This window comes from Nerophis lumbriciformis, linkage group LG28, assembly GCF_033978685.3.
Source record: "Nerophis lumbriciformis linkage group LG28, RoL_Nlum_v2.1, whole genome shotgun sequence".
Classification (NCBI taxonomy): Eukaryota; Metazoa; Chordata; class Actinopteri; order Syngnathiformes; family Syngnathidae; genus Nerophis; species Nerophis lumbriciformis.
The window spans coordinates 2,305,155-2,327,120 of record NC_084575.2 but is presented as its reverse complement, the minus strand read 5'-3'; the positions used below and the strand labels follow the sequence as shown (position 1 = coordinate 2,327,120).

General features: G+C 36.4%; 1 protein-coding gene across 3 annotated transcripts in view; it reads right to left on the bottom strand.

Moving 5' to 3' along the window:
* Positions 1-10,129: 10,129 nt before the first annotated feature.
* Positions 10,130-21,966, bottom strand: part of LOC140680206 (uncharacterized) — a 62,054-nt gene continuing 50,217 nt past the window's right edge. For 2 of the 3 annotated variants that reach the window (XM_072916652.1, XM_072916651.1), the window contains exons 2-3: positions 20,478-20,666; positions 10,130-12,837 (exon numbers count right to left, since the gene is read on the bottom strand). In XM_072916652.1, coding sequence (XP_072772753.1) covers positions 11,783-12,837; positions 20,478-20,666 — 1,244 coding nt within the window. In that variant the 3' untranslated portion in view covers positions 10,130-11,782. The remainder of the gene's footprint in view (positions 12,838-20,477; positions 20,667-21,966) is intronic. The other variant, XM_072916654.1, reaches the window with a different exon arrangement.

Genomic DNA, 21,966 nt, shown 5'->3' with positions numbered 1-21,966 from the left:
GCATTAAGCAATTGGGGTGTGGGAAAAAATCCATTCAAATTCGAAATTGCGATTCTCACGTTGTGCGATCCAGAATCGATTCTCATTTTTTTTAAAATCGATTTTTTATTTTATTTTATTTGTATTTATTTAAAAAAAATTTAATGAATCAATCTAACAAAACAATACACAGCAAAAGTAATAATATTAACAATAATGATTTATTATTATTGTTTTATAATATCTTTATAGTCATTTTCTCTCCTGACTTTGACCATAAATAGTGTGACTAAACTGTATTATTATTATTATTATAAGACGAACAAAGTGCCCCCCCACCCCCTGTCACTCCAACCGGAAAAAGACAGCAAGACACCACCCACGAGGGTTAACATTTGAAGGTAAGCAAAACATTTGTTTTGAAAAAGCAGGCTTTTGTCAACATCCAGCCGTTTAATGACTGCTCTTTACGACTTTCGACTGAATTGGTGTCGATGAGCAAATATTTCAAGGCGGGCGCTAATGTTAGCTAATGATGCTAACGTTAGCTAACTAATGTTAGGTAACTAATGTTAGGTAATGGGACTTATTGTGCTTGAAGTTTCTAGCAGGGTTTAGTAGTTAAATGACATGTCAGTCAAAGACAAAGTTATTTGTCCTGACAATGGAAGGTAATGTAGCATGTCACAGCTAATTGTAAAGTAAGCTAGTAAAGTGAGTCACGTGTAGTGATGCAACACCGATGCATCGGCGCATGCGTGGAGCTCATAAAGCAAAACCCTGTGTCGGTGCGTGTACCGCTTTTAGAAAGTCACGTGACCGATCATGAGCTGTTTTGGTCACGTGACCGATACGCCAACTGTGTCGCCTCCTCTGTGCCCTGTGAGCGTGTCTTTTCTACAGCCGGTGAAATAATAACTAAGAAGAGAAATCGTCTAAAATGTAATACGTCATATTTTTTTTTTTTTATAAAAATGTGTAAAAAAATCAAATTAAAACAATTCCCAGTCCACAATCATCCACAACACGTTCTCTTAGATTTCCATGTTATGATACATGTTCACATTATTTATTGATGTATCTAAAAAAGATACATTTTTATTTAAATGAAGATATGAAATAATCCTAAATGACTTGGTTTATATTATTGTATATACTAGGCCAGGGGTCACCAACGCGGTCACCAGGTAGCCCGTAAGGACCAGATCAGCCTGTTCTAAAAATAGCTCAAAGAGCAGCACTTACCAGTGAGCTGCCTCTATTTTTTAAATTGTATTTATTTACTAGCAAGCTGGTCTCGCTTTGCTCGACATTTTTAATTCTAAAAGAGACAAAACTCAAATAGAATTTGAAAATCCAAGAAAATATTTGAAAGACTTGGTCTTCACTTGGAATAAGCGGTAGAAAATGGATGGATGGATGGGTCTTCACTTGTTTAAATAAATTCATTTGTTTTTTTACTTTGCTTCTTATTACTTTTAGAAATACAATTTTAGAGAAAAAAATACAACCTTAAAAATGATTTTAGGATTTTTAAACAAATATACCTTTTTACCTCTTAAATTTCTTCCTCTTCTTTCCTGACAATTTAAATCAATGTTCAAGTAAATTTATTTTTCTTTTATTGTAAAGAATAATAAATATTTTAGCTTCTGTTTTTTCGACGAAGAATATTTGTGAAATATTTCTTCAAACTTACTATGATTAAAATTCAAAAAAATTATTCTGGCAAATCTAGAAAATCTGTAGAATCAAATTTAAATCTTATTTCAAAGTATTTTGAATTTCTTTTAAAATTTTTGTTCTGGAAAATCTAGAAGAAATACTGATTTGTCTTTGTTAGAAATATATATTTGTTAAATATTCTAACAAAGTGCAGATTGGATTTTAACCAATTTAAAACATGTCATCAAAATTCTAAAATGTATCTTAATCAGGAAAAATTACTAATGATGTTCCATAAATTATTTTTTTAATTTTTTCAAAAAGATTCAAATAAGATAGTTTTTCTCTTCTTTTTGTCGGTTGAATTTTGAATTTTAAAGAGTCGAAATTGAAGATAAACTATGTTTCAAAATTTTATTTTAATTTTTTTCGTGTTTTCTCCTCTTTTAAACCGTTCAATTAAGTGTTTTTTTCATCATTTATTCTCTACAAAAAACCTTCCGTAAAAGGAAAAAAAAAACGACGACGGAATGACAGACAGAAATACCCATTTTTTTTATATATATAAATGTATTTATTTAGTTATTCTTGTTTAAATCACACTTACATGTAACTTACAAACAGAGGTGGATAGTAACGCGCTACATTTACTCCGTTACATCTACTTGAGTAACTTTTGGGATAAATTGTACTTCTAAGAGTAGTTTTAATGCAACTTACTTTTACTTTTACTTGAGTATATTTATAGAGAAGAAACGCTACTTTTACTCCGCTACTTTTATCTACATTCAGCTCGCTACTCGCTACTAATTTTTATCCATCTGTTAATGCACGCTTTGTTTGTTTTGGTCTGTCAGACAGACCTTCATAGTGCCTGCCTTACTGGTGACGTTTCACTCCGTTCCACCAATAAAATGCAGTCACTAGTGACGTTTGACTCCGTTCCACCAATCAGATGCAGTCACTGGTGGCGTTGGACCAATCAAACATACCCAGGCGGTCACATGACCTGACTTAAAGAAGTTGAAAAACTTATTGGGGTGTTACCATTTAGTGGTCAATTGTACGGAATAAGTACTGTACTGTGCAATCTACTAATACAAGTTTCAATCAATCAATCAAAAGTGTGAAGGAAAAAAGACACTTTTTTATTTCAAACGTACATCCCGTCACAAGCCTAAAGACTGACTGTACAGTTCCTGTCTTCACAATAAAAGTGCCGCTCCATCGCGCCTGCGCTTTCAAAATAAGAGTCTCCGAAAGCCAGCGCAAACAAGCTAGCAAGCTACGGAATTTGCCGCCAATGTATTTCTTGTAAAGTGTGTGAAAACGAATATGGAAGCTGGACAAATAAGATACCAGAAACCAACCACTTTCATGTGGTATTAGACAGAAAGGAGGAACTTTTTTTCTCCTGCATTTGAAAACATGGACGTTAGCACTGCTGTCTGATTACAATCAATGCAAGTCATCAGAATCAGGTAATACACCAACTTATATTCTTGTCTTCATGAAAGAAAGGAATCTATATGTGTTAAACATGCATGTATATTCATTAAAACACCTTTAACATGTAAACAAAAACGGCAAAATAAATAAATATAAATTATATACTGTATATATCAATGTATGTGTATATATGTGTGTATATATATATATATATATATATATATATATATATATATATATATATATATATATGATATGTGTGTGTATGTTACTCATCAGTTACTCAGTACTTGAGTAGTTTTTTCACAACATACTTTTTACTTTTACTCAAGTAAATATTTGGGTGACTACTCATTACTTTTACTTGAGTAATAAATCTCTAAAGTAACAGTACTCTTACTTGAGTACAATTTCTGGCTACTCTACCCACCTCTGCTTACAAATGACAATATATTTATTTATTTAAGTGTGTATCAAACTGGTAGCCCTTGGCATTAATCAGTACCCAAGAAGTAGTTTTTGGTTTCAAAAAGGTTGGTGACCCCTGTACTAGGGCATCAAATCAGTGTCAGTTGAGTCGGTCCATAGGTTGCCTGTAGGGATTTTTAATGTCCAGCAGATGTCAGTATTTAGTGACACAGTATCGACACAGTATCAATACAGTTTTGCAATGTGTCGAAACGCTTCATGACGCCTCATCAACCCATCACTAGTCACGTGCACTAATTCGTTTGGATAAAAAAAGTGCACAGATTAGTTGCACTTCCCAGATTAGCACCAGTCTTGGTGAGCTTTATTTTGTTATTGTCGTTACAGTTTGGGTTATTATTTCTGTTAAATATCGACTCAAAGTATGACTCGGCAATGACATTTCTTGGAGGGACTTGAATGAACCTTTTCAATCAGTTGTGGTTTCAACTTTGATCCAGGCACATGTGTTTAGTGTATTTGTGACAGTCACTGTTGTGCGTTGTGTATCTTGTAGTGAGGCGCACACACAGGAGTTGAATCATGGAGGATTTATTCACCTTTTTTGAATAGAAACAAAAACAACGGGGCGTCACACACAGTCCACGGCAAAAAGGATCTCTCTCCACAGCTCCGAGCGTCAGTGCTCACTCAATTCAATTATGTATGCTTAATGTGGAAATAATAATAATAATAATAATAATAAATAAAATAATAATAATAATAATAATAATGAAAAGGTAAATAAAGCATAAAATAGTCTCAAATAAATTAATTAAATAAAACACAGTATATAAACTATATACTTCAGCAAATAACAATATATATTAAAAAAAATGATCCTTAAAATGTGCAGTAATACACCTCATCTTTCCCACCCACATCAGTGTTTCCCACAGGGTAGGCATCTATTTGTGGTGGTGTGGTCAGGGGGCAGGGGGTGACGGCGGCAGCGGCAATGACCAAGAAGAACGCGGAGTTGGAATATAAGTACAACACTTTATGTACATATTTAGCTCATTAAAATTTCCGACTGGAAGGTGAGAAACACTTTATTTCAACACACTCTGGCGCCGTACCTGTCGTCAAAACTCCAAAGACCGACTGCACAGTTGCGCTAACAAAATAAGAGTCTCAGAAAGCTGGCGTGCACAAGCTAGCAAGCTACGGAGTTTGCCGACAATGTATTTCTTGTAAAGTGTATACAAAGGAGTACAGAAGCTGGACAAATAAGATGCCAAAAACCCACCACTTTCATGTGGTATTGGACAGAAAGGAGGACTTTTTTTCTCCTCCAATCGAAAATGCGGACGTTTTTAGCACCACTGTCTGATTCCAATCAATGCAAGTCATCACAATCAGGTAATACACCAACTTATATTCTTGTCTTCATGAAAGAAAGGAATCTATAAGTGTTAAACATGCTTGTATTATCTTTAAACACCTTTAACTTATTAACAATATTAACTATATGTGTTAAACATGCTTGTATTATCTTTAAACACCTTTAACTTGTTAACAATATTAACTATATGTGTTAAACATGCTTGTATTGTCATTAAACACCTTTAATTTATTAACAATATTAACTATATGTATTAAACATACTTGTATTATCATTAAACACCTTTAATTTATTAACAATATTAACTATATGTATTAAACATACTTGCATTATCATTAAACACCTTTAACTTGTTAACAATACTAACTATATGTGTTAAACATGCTTGTATTATCATTAAACACCTTTAACTTATTAACAATATTAACTATGTGTGTTAAACATGCTTGTATTATCATTAAACACCTTTAATTTATTAACAATATTAACTATATGTGTTAAACATGCTTGCATTATCATTAAACACCTTTAACTTGTTAACAAAAACATATATTTCATAAATAAGTAAATATAAATGATATATATGAATGAGGTAGATCCCCACGACTTGATCAATTGAAAAGTAGCTCGCCTGCAGAAAAAGTGTGAGCACCCCTGAGTTACACCCATCTGAACAGGTCAGCCACCTGTTTAAAGCCCGATCACAGTTGAAATCTTGAAATGAAGGGCCTTTAATGGCCAAAACATTAACCTGGACAACATTTTAACAGCTGGTTGGCTCAGATTTTATTCTTTTCATTGCATTCACATGCTGCAGTGGACAGTGGACAATTTAGCTTCATTATTAATGCAGTATCTGAAGCACCGTCTCCACGTGTGTTTATTGACAACAGGGTTATAACCTGGACACGTTAGCTCGTCGGTATGGTAACACGTGACGTGACAACAGCGGCGGTGTTACTGAAGCAGCGTCAGGCTGCTCACCGTGAGTGAAACGCTCGGTGAAATGGCGGATTAACGTTAAATATATGACGAGCCGCGAGCGATGCAGCTATAACTTATCTACCTACAACCTATATTACCCTCGTATTTTGATCCGGTAGGTCCGTTCTTTTACTCCACCGTCTTCTTCTTCTTCTTCTTCTTCTTCTTCTTCTGGCCCACCAGGTGAATGAAGTGCTATTGGCGGAGTTACAATGCATAGTAGGCTACCGCCACCTACTGCACCGGAGTTGTAACTACAAGGTACATTCACAGACAGAGTCCCATTGCTTTTATGAGCGGTCGAGCGAGTCAAAAGCCGAAAAATCAATTTGTGGCCGACGTAATTCTTTCGTGGCGGGCCTGCCACAAATAAATGAATGTGTGGGAAACACTGCACATCGACTCTTTTTATATTTTTTATACAATAAACTATGTCAAAAAAACCTCATAACAGACATACCTTTTTTGAATAGAAACAAAAACAACGGGGCGTCACACACAGTCCACGGCAAAAAGGATCTCTCTCCACTAAAGAATAAAGAAGAAAATAATACACACTCATATTAATGCTAGAGCGGCACACAAGATGTCCACACACACACACACACACACACACACACACACACACTAAGATAATCCACATATCATTTAGCATACAAAAGTCATTTTTTTGTCACTAATTCAACAACCAACATTCAGGAATTCAACACGCATGCCCACCAACAAGTCACAAGACATTCCCACAAAACACTTTTAAGAACGACAAGCAAAAAGTTTGTAAAAAAACAAAGGGAGAGAGACATAAACGTGACTTACCAGCTCCGAGCGTCAGTGCTCACTGAAGCTGCTCACAAAGGTGCAACGCCACCTAGGGAAACAAAAAGGTATGTAACGGAAAATAATAGAGTGGAACCTATTTACAATGAGAACCACTTTTGGGGAAGTTCACCACAAAAGATGATGTGAATAAATGACCAAAATTAAAATAAAATAGAATAAAATTTAGCTCGGCTACATATTGTAATGAAAACGCATTGTTCCAATTATTTCATTGGTGTTCCAGGACTGTACATGGTCAGATTTGAAAGGGTATCTATAAATAACGTTGATATATCCATCATGTGTGTATAATACAAATAAGCAATGTGTTTGATGGAAAAGGGTTAATAATTTGATGACTTATACCAGAGGTGCTCACACTTTTTCTGCAGGCGAGCTACTTTTCAATTGATCAAGTCGTGGGGATCTACCTCATTCATATATATCATTTATATTTACTTATTTATGAAATATATGTTTTTGTTAACAAGTTAAAGGTGTTTAATGATAATGCAAGCATGTTTAACACATATAGTTAATATTGTTAAAAATTAAAGGTGTTTAATGATAATACAAGTATATTTAATACATATAGTTAATATTGTTAAAAATTAAAGGTGTTTATTGATAATACAAGCATGTTTAACACATATAGTTAATATTGTTAACAAGTTAAAGGTGTTTAAAGATAATACAAGCATGTTTAACACATATAGTTAATATTGTTAACAAGTTAAAGGTGTTTAAATATAATGCAAGCATGTTTAACACATATAGTTAATATTGTTAATAAATTAAAGGTGTTTAATGATAATACAAGCATGTTTAACACATATAGTTAATATTGTTAAAAATTAAAGGTGTTTAATGATAATGCAAGCATGTTTAACACATATAGTTAATATTGTTAACAAGTTAAAGGTGTTTAATGATAATACAAGTATGTTTAATACATATAGTTGATATTGTTAACAAGTTAAAGGTGTTTAATGATAATACAAGCATGTTTAACACATATAGTTAATATTGTTAAAAATTAAAGGTGTTTAATGATAATGCAAGCATGTTTAACACATATAGTTAATATTGTTAACAAGTTAAAGGTGTTTAATGATAATACAAGTATGTTTAATACATATAGTTAATATTGTTAACAAGTTAAAGGTGTTTAATGATAATACAAGCATGTTTAACACATATAGTTAATATTGTTAACAAGTTAAAGGTGTTTTAAGAAAATACAAGCATGTTTAACACATACAGGTAAAAGCCAGTAAATTAGAATATTTTGAAAAACTTGATTTATTTCAGTAATTGCATTCAAAAGGTGTAACTTGTACATTATATTTATTCATTGCACACAGACTGATGCATTCAAATGTTTATTTCATTTAATTTTGATGATTTGAAGTGGCAACAAATGAAAATCCAAAATTCCGTGTGTCACAAAATTAGAATATTACTTAAGGCTAATACAAAAAAGGGATTTTTAGAAATGTTGGCCAACTGAAAAGTATGAAAATGAAAAATATGAGCATGTACAATACTCAATACTTGGTTGGAGCTCCTTTTGCCTCAATTACTGCGTTAATGCGGCGTGGCATGGAGTCGATGAGTTTCTGGCACTGCTCAGGTGTTATGAGAGCCCAGGTTGCTCTGATAGTGGCCTTCAACTCTTCTGCGTTTTTGGGTCTGGCATTCTGCATCTTCCTTTTCACAATACCCCACAGATTTTCTATGGGGCTAAGGTCAGGGGAGTTGGCGGGCCAATTTAGAACAGAAATACCATGGTCTGTAAACCAGGCACGGGTAGATTTTGCGCTGTGTGCAGGCGCCAAGTCCTGTTGGAACTTGAAATCTCCATCTCCATAGAGCAGGTCAGCAGCAGGAAGCATGAAGTGCTCTAAAACTTGCTGGTAGACGGCTGCGTTGACCCTGGATCTCAGGAAACAGAGTGGACCGACACCAGCAGATGACATGGCACCCCAAACCATCACTGATGGTGGAAACTTTACACTAGACTTCAGGCAACGTGGATCCTGTGCCTCTCCTGTCTTCCTCCAGACTCTGGGACCTCGATTTCCAAAGGAAATGCAAAATTTGCTTTCGTCAGAAAACATGACTTTGGACCACTCAGCAGCAGTCCAGCTCTTTTTTTCCTTAGCCCAGGTGAGACGCTTTGCGCGCTGTTTCTTGGTCAACAGTGGCTTGACACGAGGTATGCGGCAGTTGAAACCCATGTCTTTCAAGCGTCTCTTGGTGGTGGATCTTGAAGCACTGACTCCAGCAGCTGTCCACTCCTTCTGAATCTCCCCCACATTTTTGAATGGGGTTTTTTTCACAATCTTGACCAGGGCGCGGTGATCCCTATCGCTTGTACACTTTTTCTGACCACAGTTTTTCCTTCCCTTTGCCTCTCCATTAATGTGTTTGGACACAGAGCTCTGAGAACAGACAGCCTCTTCAGCAATAACCTTTTGTGTCTTTCCCTCCTTGTGCAATGTGTCGATGGTTGCCTTTTGGACAGCTGTCAAATCTGAAGTCTTCCCCATGTTTGTGTAGGCTTCAGAACTGGACTGAGAGACCATTTAAAGCCCTTTGCAGGTGTTTTGAGTTAATCAGCTGATTAGTTTGTGGCACCAGGTGTCTTCAAAATTTAACCCTTACACAATATTCTAATTTTGTGACACACGGAATTTTGGATTTTCATTTGTTGCCACTTCAAATCATCAAAATTAAATGAAATAAACATTTGAATGCATCAGTCTGTGTGCAATGAATAAATATAATGTACAAATTACACCTTTTGAATGCAATTACTGAAATAAATCAAGTTTTTCAAAATATTCTAATTTACTGGCTTTTACCTGTATATATATATATATATACATATGAAATACTTGACTTGGTGAATTCTAGCTGTAAATATACTCCTCCCCTCTTAACCACGCCCCCAACCCCGCCCCCGCCCCAACCACGCCCCCCGCACCCACCCCCCAACCCCCGAAATTGGAGGTCTCAAGGTTGGCAAGTATGCTCAAACGCAACATTTTGGTTTGTGTTTGCAAGTAACTTTGACATCTTGTGGTGTTATATTCAAGATTGTTGAATCAAAGATTATTCTACATTAAAAATACCAACCAGGTTTTGTCTGATGTGTTTTTATGGGATGTAGGGTGATTTTTAGCTTGCTTAATTTCTAATCAATTTTGAGTTGGGCACATATAAATCAATTTCACTTAGTAACCAAAATAATTTCATTTTAGCTGTATTTGTTCAAAATTAGTCTGACAAATGTTAATCAATTTCACTTAGTTATTGCAATAATTTCAGTTTGGCTTTATTTGCTAAAAATTAGTTGGATTAACACATTTTTGTTGTATTGTGAGAATGTACTAATTTTGAGTTGGGGCAACATATATTTGTTGGATGGAAATCCTGCCCTCATTTTAATTGAGTTCATCCAATGAGTCATTTTTTTGAGCGTGTGGTGTCATTTTTCTAGCTGTTAAGAGAAGTATTTGATCTTGAATATATAAATAATCCTCCATATTGGCAGCCATAGTGATTCATTTATTCAGCAGAGCATTAAAACTTGGATCTGACAAAAAGTAAACACAAATGCTGTCTTCCTCGCTGATTAAACATGATAGCAACATGCATCTGCTAGCTCATGATCGCCCCCACTTCTCAGTGTGGCGAGTTGGAGTACTACAAGAGGTGCTTAAAGCTGTATTTTTAGTCTTATTATCAAGGAATAATGAGGTCACACTTATATTAAAACATTAATGCTAAGGTTTTGTCCAGTAGTGGACCGGTGATGATGATGATGATGATGAAGATGTGTCTGTGCAAGTGAACAATTGGATCCACAAGGGACAACAACCCTTTCCACAGACTACACACACACATCAGAAACATAAATGTTAGAAGCCTACAACAATATATGTGAAGAAGACTTTAGGATTAAAAGTGAAGATGTGAGGTGAAATAAGTACAAATGCAGCAATAAAAACAAGCAACTCCACTCACGATGGCTCTAAAGTTCAGTGATGTGTTGCTAACTTCAGCATTTTTCTTCTTTGTTGATGTTTTGCAGTAGTTAACATCCATGATGTAACAATGCTGCTAATCTACCAGAGTCCACATTTTGTTAACCATTTTATTCATTCATACTTTTAGTTGGATAATAACATCAATAAAATGCAATGGAAAAAATGTGTGATTTTATATGACACAAAAACACATGAAAATAAGATGTCCTCTCTTCAACAACAATAACATAAAATAGAATAGTAGCTACATATATAATATTCGATAAATGCACACAACTTAAAAAGTAAGTACAGGACAACATATAAGACTAGAAGATGAGAAGCACTACATACAACATCAAATATACATTCTTATTAAACATGCTGTGTTTTTAAACTACATTTAGCACAATCACTGTTTAAGTGTTTTTACATCCCTGCAGCTTCCATGACTGTTACACACTTGTGTCTACTGACCTGATACTTATACCTGAACATCTTATCACACACAGTGCAACTAAACAGTTTCTCTACAGTGTGTGTTGTCATGTGTGATTTCATGTCATACTTAGTGTTGCATCTTTTAGCACAAGCTGAGCAAGCAAAAGGTTTCTCTCCAGTGTGTGTTCTCATGTGTCTGGTAATGCTTTGCTTAAAGGAGAAACTCTTCTTACAAACAGAGCAAGTAAAAGGTTTCTCACCTGTGTGTGTTCTCATCCATCCCATCCATTTTCTACCGCTTATTCCCTTCGGGGTCGCGGGGGGCGCTGGAGCCTATCTCAGCTACAATCGGGCGGAAGGCGGGGTACACCCTGGACAAGTCGCCACCTCATCACAGGGCCAACACAGATAGACAGACAACATTCACACTCACATTCACACACTAGGGACCATTTTAGTGTTGCCAATCAACCTATCCCCAGGTGCATGTCTTTGGAGGTGGGAGGAAGCCGGAGTACCCGGAGGGAACCCACGCAGTCACGGGGAGGACATGCAAACTCCACACAGAAAGATCCCGAGGCCGGGATTGAACTCACGACTACTCAGGACCTTCGTATTGTGAGGCAGACGCACTAACCCTTCTTCCACCGTGCTGCCTGTGTGTTCTCATGTGCAATATAATTTCCTTCTTAGTGTTAAAACTTTTAGCACAAGCTGAGCAAGCAAAAGGTTTCTCTCCAGTGTGTGTTCTCATGTGTGTGGTCATGTGTTCCTTTCTGGAGAAACTCTTCTTACAAACAGAGCAAGTAAAAGGTTTCTCACCTGTGTGTGTTCTCATGTGCAATATAATTTCCTTCTTAGTGTTGAAACTTTTAGCACAAGCTGAGCAAGCAAAAGGTTTCTCTCCAGTGTGTGTTCTCATGTGTGTGGTCATGTGTTCCTTTCTGGAGAAACTCTTCTTACAAACAGAGCAAGTAAAAGGTTTCTTACCTGTGTGTGTTCTCATGTGCAATATAATTCCCTTCTTAGTGTTGAAACTTTTAGCACAAGCTGAGCAAGCAAAAGGTTTCTCTCCAGTGTGTGTTCTCATGTGTGTGGTCATGTGTTCCTTTCTGGAGAAACTCTTCTTACAAACAGAGCAAGTAAAAGGTTTCTCTCCAGTATGTGTTCTCGTGTGTCTTGTAAAATGACTCTTCTGTCTAAATGATTTCCCACATTCAGAGCAGTCAAAGTGTTTGTTGTTAGTGTGATGTCTCGTATCACCTTTAGAGTCATTTTTACTCTCCAAAGGTTTTTGGATGTGGTCACTGTGATCAGAAGAGTGTGACATCATGTGGTCCATGTCTGACAGTGGAGCAAAGATGCTGTCTGGTTCTGACTTGATATCTTCACAATGCTCTCCATCAGCTTCTGTGATGTGTTGACTTACAAGCTCCGCCCCTCTGTTCTCCTCACTTTGACTGTGATGAAGCTGTAAGGACTGAGCTTCATCTTCATCGTTAGCCTCCACCAACGTTTGAAGCTGCTCCCACAGTTCCTCCTCTTCCTCTTTAATGTGTGGGGGCTCCAGCTCCTTCTGTCCCACACTGGAGCTCCACTCCTGCTGCTTGGAGGGAATCTCTTCTTGACTCTCTGCTGACACCCGCTGGACGTCTGCAGAACAAATGAGGTGTTACTGTATTTTACTTTGCAGCTCTTATGCCAACCATCCACATGATGTGAGGTTGGCCTAATCAAATATATGCATAAAAACTATCATATCTAAATCATTTATAGCTCTTATTACACATCTTACTGGAAGTCTTTTATGGTTGTGGACTTTTAATAACCAAAAACAGGACAAACATGAAATATGGTGATGATTGAATAATAGTTAATTAGTTAAAGGCCTAGTGAAAGCCACTACTAGCGACCACGCAGTCTGATAGTTTATATATCAATGATGAAATCTTAACATTGCAACACATGCCAATACGGCCGAGTTAACTTATAAAGTGCAATTTTAAATTTCCCGCGAAATATCCTGCTGAAAACGTCTCGGTATGATGACGTTTGCGCGTGACGTCACGGATTGTAGCGGACATTTTGGGACAGCATGGTGGCCAGCTATTAAGTCGTCTGTTTTCATCGCAAAATTCCACAGTATTGTGGACATCTGTGTTGGTGAACCTTTTGCAATTTGTTCAATGAACAATGGAGATAGCAAAGAAGAAAGCGGTAGGTGGGAAGCGGTGTATTAGCGGCCGGCTGCAGCAACACAAACACGTAGCGGCTACGTCGTAGCCGGTGTTTCATTGTTTACATTCCCAAACGATGACAGTCAAGCTTTACCATTGGCCTGTGGAGAACTGGGACAACAGAGACTCTTACCAGGAGGACTTTGAGTTGGATACGCGCTAGGGATGTCCCGATCCAGGTTTTTGCACTTCCGATCCGATACCGATACTGACCGATACTGGCCTATCTGAGCATGTATTAAAGTTTAAAGTTATTTAGCCTACTTAGTTGTCAGAATCATGTTGAAAAGGGTTTTAGTACTCTTGATAACAACTAGCCAGCTGAATTAGGGGAGTTTGAATAATACACAATGGTTGGTAACAAGAAACTGACCTGTTTATTCAAGGATAAACACAAAATAGACAAAATTATACATGACAAACAAAAATGGCATCATTGAACTAGGGCTGGGCGATATGGCCTTTTTTTAATATTACAATATTTTAAGGCCATATTGCGATACACCATATATATGTGGATATGTTTAGTCCATGTCACGATACACCATATATATGTGGATAGGTTTAGTCCATGTCACGATACACCATATATATGTGGATATGTTTAGTCCATGTCACCATACACCATATATATGTGGATATGTTTAGTCCATGTCACCATACACCATATATATGTGGATATGTTTAGTCCATGTCACGATAAACCATATATATGTGGATATGTTTAGTCCATGTCACCATACACCATATATATGTGGATATGTTTAGTCCATGTCACCATACACCATATATATGTGGATATGTTTAGTCCATGTCACCATACACCATATATATGTGGATATGTTTAGTCCATGTCACAATACACCATATATATGTGGATATGTTTAGTCCATGTCACCATACACCATATATATGTGGATATGTTTAGTCCATGTCACAATACACCATATATATGTGGATATGTTTAGTCCATGTCACCATACACCATATATATGTGGATATGTTTAGTCCATGTCACCATACACCATATATATGTGGATATGTTTAGTCCATGTCACCATACACCATATATATGTGGATATGTTTAGTCCATGTCACCATACACCATATATATGTGGATATGTTTAGTCCATATCACAATACACCATATATATGTGGATATGTTTAGTCCATGTCACGATACACCATATATATGTGGATATGTTTAGTCCATGTCACCATACACCATATATATGTGGATATGTTTAGTCCATGTCACCATACACCATATATATGTGGATATGTTTAGTCCATGTCACCATACACCATATATATGTGGATATGTTTAGTCCATGTCACCATACACCATATATATGTGGATATGTTTAGTCCATGTCACCATACACCATATATATGTGGATATGTTTAGTCCATGTCACAATACACCATATATATGTGGATATGTTTAGTCCATGTCACCATACACCATATATATGTGGATATGTTTAGTCCATGTCACCATACACCATATATATGTGGATATGTTTAGTCCATGTCACCATACACCATATATATGTGGATATGTTTAGTCCATGTCACCATACACCATATATATGTGGATATGTTTAGTCCATGTCACGATACACCATATATATGTGGATATGTTTAGGCCATGTCACGATACACCATATATATGTGGATATGTTTAGTCCATGTCACCATACACCATATATATGTGGATATGTTTAGTCCATGTCACCATACACCATATATATGTGGATATGTTTAGTCCATGTCACCATACACCATATATATGTGGATATGTTTAGTCCATGTCACGATACACCATATATATGTGGATATTTTGCCTTAGTCTTGAATGAACACTTGATGCATATAATCACAGCAGTATGATGATTCTATGTGTCTACATTAAAACATTCTTCTTCCATCCATCCATCCATTTTCTACCGCTTATTCCCTTTGGGGTCGCGGGGGGCGCTGGAGCCTATCTCAGCTACAATCGGGCGGAAGGCGGGGTACACCCTGGACAAGTCGCCACCTCATCACAGGACCAACACAGATAGACAGACAACATTCACACTCACATCCACACACTAGGGACCATTTAGTGTTGCCAATCAACTTATCCCCAGGTGCATGTCTTTGGAAGTGGGAGGAAGCCGGGGTACCCGGAGGGAACGCAGTCACGGGGAGGACATGCAAACTCCACACAGAAAGATCCCGAGCCCGGGATTGAACCCAAGACTACTCAGGACCTTCGTATTGTGAGGCAGATGCACTTCTTCATACTGCATTAATATATGCTACTTTTAAACTTTCATGCAGAGAAGAAATCACAACTAAAAAATCACTATTTTTTTCATACTGTGTTGATCTGGAAATGTTTTCAGCATTTTGATGGTGTGGACGTGTGGCACCGAACGGAGATAAGCGTCTCGACAGACGTTGCAATATTTGAACAATGATGACGAAAACTGTTTTCTCTGTCGTGTCCGTGTGTCGAAAATTGTTATGCGCTTATTTTTTAATTTGATTTTGTGCGTGGCATAGATTTGCCGTGCGCAGAGGACGCGTGAGCAGTGCGCAATTGCACAGGCGCACACCTTAAAGGGAAGGTTGCTCGCACGGCTGCGCTAGCATCACAGCTAACGTTAGCCATGCTGCTACCTCTCTGCTGGGAGAGGACGTATACGTATGAGACGTATGACGTGACAGTATGTGACGTATGACGTGACAGTATGTGACGTATGACGTGACAGTATGTGACGTATGACGTGACAGTATGTGACGTATGACGTGACAGTATGTGACGTATGACGTGACAGTATGTGACGTATGACGTGACAGTATGTGACGTATGGCGTGACAGTATGTGACGTGTGTAAGAAGGTGCCCTTGCTGTCTGTGAGAAGGAGACACAGGAAAGAGTGAGAAGAGCCTGTCATGTAATGCCAGCAGCTAAAAGCAACTGCGTGAGAATCCACAGACCTGTGGATGTGTTGAAGCTGTGCTGGAAAATGCGGAATGGAAATTAGGGAGCAGCAGAAAAGTGGAATGCATTATTTAAATCGGTGCGTTGGAAAACACGGACCGGACTTTTTTTTTTAAAAACTGGATCTGGATCGGCATTTTCCCATGCCTTGCCGATACGCATATTTTTGCAAATATCGGCGGCCGATCCGATCCAAACATCGGATCGGGACATTCCTAATACGCGCTACTGTGAGTACGCAGCTGCGGCTTCCAAACATTTGATCGCTTGCCCGTACGTGCGTGCCGCTATGTGCATGTCACGTACGTAACTTTGGGGAAATATATGTGCTGTATGAACTTTGGGGAGGTGAACGGTACTTTGGGCTGTGGGATTGAGTGTGTTGTGCAGGTGTTTGATTTGTATTGGTGGGTTGTATGGACGGGAGGGGGGAGGTGTTTGTTATGCGGGATTAATTTGTGGACCAGCAGAACGCACAATCATGTGTGCTTACGGACTGTATCCCTTGCAGACTGTATTGATATATATTGATATATAATGTAGGAAGCAGAATATTAATAACAGAAAGAAACAACCCTTTTGTGTGAATGAGTGTAAATGGGGGAGGGAGGTTTTTTTGGGTTGGTGCACTAATTGTAAGTGTATCTTGTGTTTTTCATGTTGATTTAATAAACATTAAAAAAACGATAATAAAAAAAACGATACCGATATTTTCCGATATTACATTTTAAAGCATTTATCGACATCTCTAATATATATATATATATATATATATATATATATATATATATATATATATATATATATATATATATATATATATATATATCCATCCATCCATTTTCTACCGCTTATTCCCTTTGGGGTTGCGGGGGGCGCTGGAGCCTATCTCAGCTACAATCGGGCGGAAGGCGGGGTACACCCTGGACAAGTCGCCACCTCATCGCAGGGCCTATATATATATATATATATATATATATATATATATATATTCATGTCATCCAGTATTAGTTTTTACAGTGTAAGAACATGAATATATATATATATAATATATATATATATATATATATATATATATATATATATATATATATATATATATATATATATATATATACATACATACATATATATACATATATATATATATATATATATATATATATACATATATATATATATATATATATATATATATACATATATATATATATATATATATATATATATACATATATATATATATATATATATATATATATATACATATATATATATATATATATATATATATATATATATATATATATTCATCTACTTACACTGTAAAAACTAATACTGGATGACATTAAATTATATATATATATATATATATATATGTATATATATATATATATATATATATATATATATATATATATTATATATATATTATATATATATATATATATATATTCATGTTCTTACACTGTAAAAACTAATACTGGATGACATGAATATATATATATATATATATATATATATATATATATATATATATAATTGAATGTCATACAGTATTAGTTTTTACAGTGTAAGTACATGAATATATATATATATATATATATATATATATATATTCATGTACTTACACTGTAAAAACTAATACTAATACAGTATTAGTTTTTACAGTGTAAGTACATGAATATATATATATATATATATATATATATATATATTCATGTACTTACACTGTAAAAACTAATACTGTATGACATTCAATTATATATATATATATATATATATATATATATATATACATATATATATATATATATATATATATATATATATATATATATATATATATATATATATATTCATGTCATCTTATAATCCGGTGCAACCTATGGTTCAGTAAATACGGTACACCGGTCCCAGCCTACAATTGCATGAATATATTAATGCCTCTGGACATCGTATTTAATGCTTTTTAATACCATTTAAGGCCTTTATTAAGAAAAAGTCCATTTAATGACTTTTAATGCTTTTTAATGACCCACAGAAACCCTGCTAAAGCTCTTGAGTTTAAACAAATGTGGACCGATTGATACAAAAACCGACAGTAACAATACCAAGTATAATATCAATATAAGGTCGATACTGTGGTTTGATCGATATTTTGTATTATATATATTTTGTTGATTTTGTTATTGTTTACAAACTCAGGAAATAAGTTTTTGGACACAGGAAGACTTTAAGGGCACAAACCAAATGATTTCATTCAGAGCCATATTTAAATATAACATTGATATTCTAACACCACCATCCTGTGTTTTTGTCTGATTATGATGGCGAACAAAAATGTTATCATTCAATGAACTTGAAACATAATAAATATCAGTATCCACATTGGTATGACCGATACTGCCCCTGTAACTACTTGGTACTGGATCGATACCTACATTGGTAGTATCAGCCAAAACTAAAGTATCAAACAACAAAACAAGTGATTATTACATTTTAACAAAACAAGTGAATAAGTGATTATTACATTTTAACATTTTAACAGAAGTGTAGATAGAAACACGCTACATTAGAAAGTTCCGAAATAAAAATATTGTTCATGGAATTATTGAGACATTTCTCGGATGTATTTACGATTTTTACGAGAATTTGATAGAATTTAATACATTCTGAGGCCAGCGTGGCTCTCAGTTGGTAGAGCCGCCGTGCCAGCAACTCGACGGTTCCAGGTTTGATCCTAGTCACTGCCGTTGTGTCCTTGGGCAAGGTACTTTACCCACCTGCTCCCAGTTCCACCCACACTGGTTTAAATGTAACTTAGATAATGGGTTTCACTATGTAAAGCGCTCTGAGTCACTAGAGAAACCGCTAAATAAATATATTTCACTTCACTTAAAAGAGAACCACTCTTTTATTTATTTTGCCTATCAAGAACACACGTTTTTTCTTTTTTATGCATTCTAAATAGTAAATAAATGTGATCCAAAGTCTGCTTCCAATAGAGGCTATTAGAGTCGCACTATTCTGCCTACAAAGAACTTAAAAACATCCAAATACCTCCATTAAGGTTTTATGAACATGCAGTAGGTATATATGTCATTTACTAACAGCTGCATTTTAAAGATGTAATATTTACCTTTTTTTGCTCATTCATCCATCCATCCATTTTCTACCGCTTTTCCCTTTAGGGGTCGTGAGGGGTGCTGGATTGCTCATTAGCGCATTCCTTTCAAAAACGCATCACGAGGTTAGCTTTTTTTTTAACAACATCTCTGAATATTACACACTGCAGACTTCATGAGAGCCAACAAACATAATAAAACATCACATACTGTACAACGTCTGCTGTCACTATGACGCAGACTGATAGAATCTTGTTACATTCCCGTTTAGATGAAGAATGATTAATTTAGATGAAGAATGATTCATAATCCTCGCACGGAAAAGGGGGGTGAAGCTAAGCGTCTTTTTGTGTCGTTCACCATTGCCGGGTCTAAATTGGCTGTCAAACGATACCAACTTGTCAGAGTACGTCCTCATCCTTCTACTATCCAGGTGAGAGGCACGATTCATGATCTGGAACAATCTTTCACCAGCACTGAGGTGAGAAAGGAGCTCACCAGCCGCTGATGTCAACATAGACACACAAGCTATAAATAGTTTGTCTGCGTTAGCACTTATAGTAACAATATCACTAATACTTGCTTGCTATTCAAGCCACAAAATGCAAATGGAGTACTGTTGGCACTTTTTGGATGGTTATAGAGGACCTCCCATTGGCTCCTTTGCAATTGGACTTTTATTTACATTTATGAGTTAGAATGTGATTTTAAAACAATATATATCCATCATCGTGTCTTTTATAATGATTGTGAACGATAGAAAAAATTCCCCTAAAAAGTACAGTTCCCCTCTAAATTCCAATGATAAGATTTAAGACTTGAAGTGTATGAGCATGAAGTGATGAAGCCTACTTGGATGAGTCTTCTAAGACAAAGTGAACAGTCCAGTTGTGATGGATTGAATGCCCTGAGAATAAAATGATATGTGCTTACTTGGACTGTGATGAAGCTGTGAGGACTCAGGTGCTTTGTCTTCATGCTCTTCAGTCTTCACAGAGACAACAGTCAGTGGAAACTTGCTGACATCATCCTCCTCCTGCCCTACAACACACTCTCCCTCCTCTTCCTCTTTCATGTGTGGATCCTCATCTTCCTCTTTCATGTGAGGGGGCTGCTGGACGTCTGTTGGGTAAATAAGTAAATAAGATAAAGAGAGAATAGAAATACAAATCCCGTTTCCATATGAGTTGGGAAATTGTGTTAGATGTAAATATAAACGGAGTACAATGATTTGCAAATCATTTTCAACCCATATTCAGTTGAATATGCTACAAAAACAACATATTTGATGTTCGAACTGATAAACTTTTTTTTTTTGCAAATAATCATTAACTTTAGAATTTGATGCCAGCAACACGTGACAAAGAAGTTGGGAAAGGTAGCAATAAATACTGATAAAGTTGAGGAATGCTCATCAAACACTTATTTGGAACATCCCACAGGTGAACAGGCAAATTGGTAACAGGTGGGTGCCATGATTGGGTATAAAAGTAGATTCCATGAAATGCTCAGTCATTCACAAACAAGAATGGGGCAAGGGTCACCACTTTGTCAACAAATGCATGAGCAAATTGTTGAACAGTTTAAGAAAAACCTTTCTCAACCAGCTATTGCAAGGAATGTAGGGATTTCACCATCTACGGTCCGTAATATCTTTAAAGGGTTTAGAGAATCTGGAGAAATCACTGCACGTAAGCAGCTAAGCCCGTGACCTTTGATCCCTCAGGCTGTACTGCATCAACAAGTGACATCAGTGTGTAAAGGATATCACCACATGGGCTCAGGAACACTTCAGAAACCCACTGTCAGTAACTACAGTTGGTCGCTACATCTGTAAGTGCAAGTTAAAACTCTCCTATGCAAGGCGAAAACCGTTTATCAACAACACCCAGAAACGCCGTCGGCTTCGCTGAGCCTGAGCTCATCTAAGATGGACTGATACAGAGTGGGAAAGTGTTCTGTGGTATGACGAGTCCACATTTCAAATTGTTTTTGGAAACTGTGGACGTTGTGTCCTCCGGACCAAAGAGGAAAAGAACCATCCGGATTGTTATAGGCGCAAAGTTGAAAAGCCAGCATCTGTGATGGTATGGGGGTGTATTAGTGCCCAAGACATGGGCAACTTACACATCTGTTTTGGAGCAACATATGTTGCCATCCAAGCAACGTTACCATGGACGCCCCTGCTTATTTCAGCAAGACAATGCCAAGCAACGTGTTACATCAACGTGGCTTCATAGTAAAAGAGTGCGGGTACTAGACTGGCCTGCCTGTAGTCCAGACCTGTCTCCCATTGAAAATGTGTGGCGCATTATGAAGCCTAAAATATCAGAAGGGAGACCCCCGGACTGTTGAACAACTTAAGCTGTACATCAAGCAAGAATGGGAAATAATTCCACCTGAGAAGCTTCAAAAATGTGTC